This window comes from Acanthisitta chloris, unplaced genomic scaffold (assembly GCF_000695815.1).
Source record: "Acanthisitta chloris isolate BGI_N310 unplaced genomic scaffold, ASM69581v1 scaffold42608, whole genome shotgun sequence".
Lineage (NCBI taxonomy): Eukaryota > Metazoa > Chordata > Aves > Passeriformes > Acanthisittidae > Acanthisitta > Acanthisitta chloris.
In genome coordinates this window covers 17,373-24,688 of record NW_008687241.1, presented here as the reverse complement: position 1 = coordinate 24,688, position 7,316 = coordinate 17,373, and the positions used below count along the sequence as shown (strand labels likewise).

At 45.4% G+C, this 7,316-nt stretch overlaps 1 protein-coding gene across 1 annotated transcript in view; it reads right to left on the bottom strand.

Moving 5' to 3' along the window:
• The window catches only part of LOC103807753 (ATP-binding cassette sub-family A member 12-like), a gene marked incomplete at its 5' end in the record, with an annotated part of 24,276 nt that overhangs the window by 316 nt on the left and 16,644 nt on the right, over nucleotides 1-7,316 (bottom strand). Inside the window, 7 exons of the mRNA XM_009080499.1 lie at nucleotides 1,001-1,138; nucleotides 1,809-1,914; nucleotides 2,370-2,462; nucleotides 2,722-2,825; nucleotides 4,724-4,858; nucleotides 4,984-5,128; nucleotides 5,693-5,823. Of these exons, the coding sequence (XP_009078747.1) occupies nucleotides 1,001-1,138; nucleotides 1,809-1,914; nucleotides 2,370-2,462; nucleotides 2,722-2,825; nucleotides 4,724-4,858; nucleotides 4,984-5,128; nucleotides 5,693-5,823 (852 nt within the window). The remainder of the gene's footprint in view (nucleotides 1-1,000; nucleotides 1,139-1,808; nucleotides 1,915-2,369; nucleotides 2,463-2,721; nucleotides 2,826-4,723; nucleotides 4,859-4,983; nucleotides 5,129-5,692; nucleotides 5,824-7,316) is intronic.

Below are 7,316 nucleotides of genomic sequence, written 5' to 3'. Positions count from 1 at the left end.
CGACACCTGGGATGCAAAGGCAGCCATTCCTGCACAGAACCTGATTGTCCTGCAGCTCAGGTTCCAAAAGTAGCAGCAAGGCAATCCCCATGTGGTGGCTTGTTTCGATCACACTGTAATGCAGTTCTGTTATTACTCTATAAACCCATCTGTCTCTAGGTAATTGACACCTGTGCATGCACAACCACAGAGTATATAGAGAGGTATATATAATCACACATAACAGTCTTCCTTTGAAGAGTACCTAACAAAACCGTAAAGTATTCTTACTTGAACACTACCTGAAATCACATTTGCGTCTTCACAAATCCAAGCTGTCCTTCCACAAAGCTTTACTTGGGGCTTCTTACCCATTTCTCTCACAACCACTGCCCTTGTTAAAATGACACTGAGGAAGTCCCCACTAGATTACTGTGTCACAGTTCATAGGACTAGAGGGCTGCAGCTCTGCTTCACTCTCTGGGAAGGACCTAATATATCAATTGCTGATGCTCAATGGGATGATTTCCTCTGGATAGTCATTGTGGCATCCCTTCAGTTGATGTGCTTCCTACAAGATTTTGATGCCAGTGAGTGTGAGCTTCCAAGGGAAAATGGAAGGAACTTAACCACAAGACTAAGTTTGGAGTAATGCTAAATGAACTTACAACCTGAAGAGTGAAATTTAGCAAATTTCCAGGACTGGTGGCAAACCCAGCACTGGACTCAGGGGTGATTCATAATCCTGTCCTTCATCCACACCCACGAGGCTGCTGAAATCAGCAGTGCCTGAGGGAAGAACAGATTCTTTATGCTCCAGGCAGCTTTCTGTGTGCATTTTCCTAGTGCCAGCCCAGGTATCTGGAGGCAGTAGTACTGATAAAGTACCCCCAGGAGGAATATAGATGGAAATTCCTTTCAAAATGTAGTCTATTGTGTGCAGCAGTCTATTATGTGTAACCATCAGTCTGTTCCCCTGTTAGCAGTTTTAAATGGATGGCCACACATTTTAATTCCTTACCTCCTCTAACGTCGTTTGACTCACGGAGAAGTGCCTGATATTGAAAGCTGCTTTGCTGCCTTCCAGGAGATCAAATATATTTGCTACCCCTCCTGCAGAGATTGGAACGTGATACTCCACCATGTTGAAATGCCGATCCTGTGGGAACAGGAATGATGGGGTAAAGCAAAGAGCTGCTGCCTATAAAGAGCCAGCAGATCTGATGGCTGGCTGAGATGAAGGCAGAGAGGAGCTGGACCATGGGAGAATGAAGAGGCAAGGGGGTATCTTCTGAATATTATTGTCTGGTACTGACCAGTGTTTCCCCTTTGGGAGATTTTGTGGGTTTTGTGACTGGGAGAGTTCCAGAGCTGGAAGGTTCAGGGTGGCCATAGCAATTTCCAGCTCCAAGTGTGCTGTTTGGATTAATGCAGAGATTGGGTTTTGGACGCCCGGTGGGATTTGTGACTCGGTTACTCTGGTTTTACAATTACTCAGTTACTGGAAGCACCCAACCATCTCATTACCCACTGAACCTGAACTGGGTGTCCATGCAGTCCACACTTCAGTGGGACCATTCCTGGGGCAGCGGGTCCCCTAACAGCTGCCTTATAGCATTGCTGCAGCTATTTGGCTGATGTTACTTAAGCCCCCAAGGAACTTGAGCGTTGCAGCTCTTGAACATGGTAGCTGATAGCAATGGCAAGTGTTACTCAGAGGGCATGGGTCTATGTGCACAGTAGGTTACAAGATGTCCATCTTACAAGATTCTCCTGGTTAATTTGAAGGGATTTTGAAGGTCTCTCCCAAAAGCATTTGCCCTGCTTACCTTCAGGCATGTATTTGGAAAGTGTGACTTCATGAACTCTGTCAGCATCTCAGTGCACACTGTGTTGCTATTTAAGTGCATCTTCACGGTAAAACCTCTTCCAAATCTAACGGAAAAAGAAAATCACAATTAAAACAGTAGAAAAGAGAAACAGATATAGAAAATCCTTTGAGAGTGCTGCACAGCCTCTTTGGGGAAATCTAATCCAGGCAGAGTACAGCTTGAATGGGGTCAGAGTTGTTAACCTGGAGTGAAAGTTAATAAGAAGCCAAGCTATTGTTATAACTAATAAAATCAAAGCTCAACTCTAATATGCATTTCACATTTGCAAGAGTGAACAGATTACTTTGGGGAACACATGTCTGGGAAGAAAGGCTGTGAGACAGTAGAAAGTACATTAATAAACACAGAATTTCACTGGTGTAGAAAGAGACATAAGCCATAAAATGACATTATTTTGATGCCCTGTTAACCCAGGTCTCATGTTCTCGGCCCTTAAGTCTGTAGGTCAGTAACTCCATGTGCTGTTCAGTAAAAATGAAATAGGTCCATTTTACTGACCTGCTCTTGATATGCTGCAAAGAGCCAATGCACTGGAAACTCCCATTCACCATGATAGCTAGCCTGGTACAGAGGGCTTCACACTCTTCCATACTGCAAAACCAAGAAACTCTAGTAAGTCATTGAAAAGGTTTGATAAAACAGAGTTGTTTTAGTAATCAGAGAACATTACTGATCTTCCCTGAAGTGTTGTGGGTCTCTGTGGGCATCCACATTCAGCCACAACAAACCCCCAAACCTGTCACAGCTCAGTGCCCTGAAGCTGTGCAAGGACCAACAGGGAATGTGAGGGATGAGCCTTTCCATACTCCTGACGATACCAAAATGGGAGGCAGAGCCATACCAGCCCTACCTGTGGGATGTGAGTATCACTGAGCATTTGTTCTGCACTTCCTCGCTGATGATTTTCCAAAGGTGGCGCTTAGCATTTGGATCCATTCCAGAGCTTGGTTCATCCTATTGGGAAAGACAGGAGTGAAGATAAATTTGCACTCAAATCTGATTTCCCTAACACTTGTGCTATTTCTAGGTTCATCCTCAGTGTTAAGTTTGTAGTAAGGATGCACAGGAGAGCTTACACTGGTGCAGAGCTGGGACAAGGATTATCTTCAATTGCATTGTGGATTTGACTGAGATATCCTATACCTCCTTCAAGGAGAAGCAAGTCAGCTTGACTACGCCCTTCATCCTCATCACCCTCTGGAACTGCACAACTTTCCTGGTGACAAGAGAAACTCACAGCCTCCACTGGACTCAAGGAACTGACTGACTGGATCAATCCCACTGTGCTTTATCAAGAGCATATGGTGGTACAAACCATGGTGTTTTAAATATCCACAAACACCACAGCCATCACCCCAGACAAGGAGATATCAATGAGCACTTGGGTCCCATGTGCACCTGTGTTTTGCCTTCTCCTCCATATGTATCAGGAACAGTGTGATCAACAGGACCAGGGAAGTGAGGCCACACCTTGAATACTGTGTTCAGTTCTGGGCCCCTCAGTTCAGGAAGGATATGGAAGTGCTGGAGCAGGTCCAGAGAAGAGCAATGAGGCTGGTGAAGGGACTCGAGCACAAGTGCCATGAGGAGAGGCTGAGGGAGCTGGGGTTGTTTAGCGTGGAGAAGAGGAGGCTCAGGGGAGACCTTATCACCCTCTCCAACTCCCTGAAAGGAGGTTGGAGTCAGGTGGGGGTTGGTCTCTTCTCCCAGGCAACCAGCAGGAGGACAAGAGGGCACAGACTCAAGATACTAGGAAGAGATTTCTTATGGAGAGAGTGATCAGGCATTGGAATGTGCTGCCCAGGGAGGTGGTGGATTCACCATCCCTGGAGGTTTTTAGGATGAGACTAGATGTGGCACTTAGTGCCATGGTCTAGTAACCACAGTAGGGTTGGACTTGATGATCTTGGAGGTCTTTTCCAATCCGGCTGATTCTATAATTCTATGATTTCTCCACTTAGAGAGAGAGCAAGGGAAAGATGACAGAGGATATAGTATCTCCTGTCTTATGCACTGCTGATAAAGTTGTCAGCCAATTTCTGATTGACAAACTGCTATTGTTGAGGACAACACCTTAAGTAAGGTAGAAATGAACCAGCTTGGGTCCAGGCAACAGTCAGTACAGAGGGAATTTCTCCACCTTCTATTTTTATTGAGATTTTTCTTATCTCACAAAAGCAGCTAGAGCACCAGCAGGTGGTCAGAAGTAAAGGCAGCGGTGCTGGGCCCTATGCAAGTTGGGGCAAGGGAGATTTATGTCCACTAGGTATCAAAGTGAATATTGGGAAACCTGCTCACAGAGCACTGCACACATTCAACACACAGCAAGTGGGAAAACTGCACAGAAAGGTATGTTTTAGCAATGGCATAGCTCATGGAAGAACTGGAAAGTTCAGAGTGAAGAACAAAAGAGGAAGTCAAACCTAGAAAAAGAGCTTTATGTTCTAATCTTGAGGGAAGTTGCTCTTTTGCTCTCCTTTGGAGCTCTCCAAGGTTTGGAGCCTTGGATACTGCTTTTCTTGTGTAACTGCAGGTTAGTCACTACAAAAAACCCCAAGATAGAGTTGGGAACAAAGATAGTTTAATTGGCAAATACAGGATCTCTTTTTGACCTCTGAAAGATGCTACCAGAGAAACTGTCAGACTCACCACTCTCTTATGCCCTCAAAGAACATTTGGGTGTTTGCTGAAACTTAAACTTTTCCTCTGATACTTATGTTGCCAGGCTAAGTACAGGCATGTGGGGAGTGTCCTGTAAGCTGTGCCTGAGGAGGTTTTGCTAAGACCTTCAAAGCATCCCTGCCAGTCCAAAGTCCTGCTCCTCTTTCCTCCAACAAGGCCCCATTTCTCACCAGCAGCAGAATCGATGGATTTCCAATGAGAGCTAGCGCAGTTGACAATTTTCTGTTGGTGCCATAACTGCACATAGAGGTGACTCTGTCCTTGTATGCCATCAAATTCAGCCGGTAGAGGAGCTGGAGTACAACCTGTGGAGCAAGAATAGTGTTTTCACAACAATGACCAGGCATGAATTACCACATGCACTGAAAGACTAATGTAAGGGCTCTCAGTAACTGAAAAATGCTGCAAGTCAAGCCCCAGTGTTACTCACTCCTTTGATGTCCCTCTCTGGGATGCCATGGAGCCTAGCATAGTAATACATGTGCTCTTCCACTGTCAGCAAGTCATCCAAGGCATCTTCTTGAGGACAATAGCCAAAGAGCGACCAGTGTGCCTCACTAATATCATTCAAGGACCTGTGTAAGGAAGTTGCAAAGTCACTATAAACACTGAATTGCTAATTCACTCTGGAATCAGTGAGAAAACCCCTTTCTCCAACTTCCTACCCTGTTCCCCAACCCTTGAAGGAAAATGCTATGAATCTGAAGCTCCAGCATTCAGGCCCTCAGTTCTGCATAGGCTATGTATCTAGTCCACAGCTCTCCAACTACTGCCGGCACCTCAGATGGCACAGCTGCCACACCTACTCCAGTTAAAGCATGCTTTGAGATGAGTTCTGTGGTCTCCAGGTCTAGCTCAGAAGTGGGATCACACTCTAGTGAGGATCAGAGTCTGATCCCGTTTGCAATGGAATGGAGGAAACACCTCTGAGAACAGCGGAGGTATGGCAGCAAAATGCAGACCCATAGGGAAGCAACCATACCACCTTCAAAGGGTGAATGCCCTGTTTTATTTATTTTTGCTCTGTTTTGAACATTTGTTTTGTTTCAGACATTCTTTTTCCTTTCCCACCCAGCCTTAGAAACTGCCCTCAGGTTGATTTGCTCACGCGCCTTCCCCAGAAATCACATCCTCCATACCCAGAATGATCCTGGACCCGCAGCCTTCCGCTGGATGCTCCGATATCACCCGTCAGCATCTTAAAGATTGTTGTCTTTCCAGCTCCATTCACACCAAGCAAGCCAAAGCACTGGGTTGTGGGGAAGAAAAGTCAAAATGTAAGCATGCTGTATTTGTAATGCAGAAATACTGCTCCGAGACGAGTGCTCAGTGCACCTTGTCTCTTCTTTCTCTGGACCCTCGAGCAAGATGAATTGCCAGAGAGGCAGAGGAACTCAGCGCATACAAATGTGCTAATGGAGGTTGTTTATGGTACAATATACTGCAGCTTAAATTAGGACCGTTTGTTTAATATGGTGAAGAATCAAGGATGTGTTTCTAATAGAGTCATTCCTTTAACTGCGAGGTGCATTTCTGCAGGAGCTCATGTGACAGGCCAAATCCTGACTGGCTAATTTGTGCAAAGCCTCCCTATTCGTGGGAATGAGGTGAGTGAGGTTTGGGCTGTCACTGGTAAAACCTTAATGCAACACAAGATTTTTGTCAAATAATCTCACTAATGCACTAATATATTAAGCATTAATAAGATTAAGAACGGGTTCCCTGTAAAGCAGTTTCAGTATCTCACAGTAAAATCTATGTTTTATTGCTAAGGTTGGAGATATGCAGTTGTGTGTTGCATAAGCCATCACCATTATGCTGATAATTACTATTATTTGCTATCGTTAGTAAGACCAGCTGATGTGAAAATCCTCGTGTGCTGGGCCCACTGCAGATGCACAGTATCAATCCAAGGCTCTTCCCCAAACTAAGATCCATGCAGGGATGGTATCTGTGCACAGTCCATGGTGCAGGGCCACAGCTTCTGCTGACAGGTGAGGAATGGTGGCCTAAATCCCAACAGCACAAGGGTGAATTTTGCCAGAAGTTGGAAACCTTGATGCCAATTGTGCCTTAGAAAAAGTCCTCTGCTGGAAAGATCAGTGCCACAGTCTCCACGTGAGGCTGCTGTCCTGCCCAGCACTCTACGTCCTTTCATGTCAGTGGGATCCTGGCAATTAAAATAAATCAGGTACCAGGGATTAATTCCAAGCTTCTCCAGAAGTCAGGTGCACAGCCTGAGGTAGAATCTGGTCTCCAGTTTCCTCTGGATCTCAGAGATGCTCTGTATGCTCCCGTCTTTTCACTTCTTATGCAGGTAACTGCACTGACATGGCCAAAGAATATTTTTTTCTTTAGTTTTAAGTCCTGATTCATGAAAATGTGTGTTCAGTTGAAGAGATTTGTCTTCTCTTGATGGGAAAACACAAGCAGATAAGCCTGACTCACCATCTCCCATGTAATTCAAGTGAATCATTTCAGCTGGACATGTTCTGCTGTCTTCATTGACCACCTACTAATCCCCAGTGATCCCCCAACAACAGGTCCATCAATTCTCATCCACTTTCTCTCTTTCTAGGGCCTTCAAACTGCCACTTGGTGTCCCAAATCCACCAGGGGCCTTTCAGCACTACCGTAACCCCAAGAATCAATAAATGAGGCAAAGGAAGGAAGAGGTCAGAGCAGGACAAACGATTACAGTTGTGCTGGGACAGCAGCAACGACTGGGAGAGAAGATGACAGTGACACTGGAAGGTGCCCGCA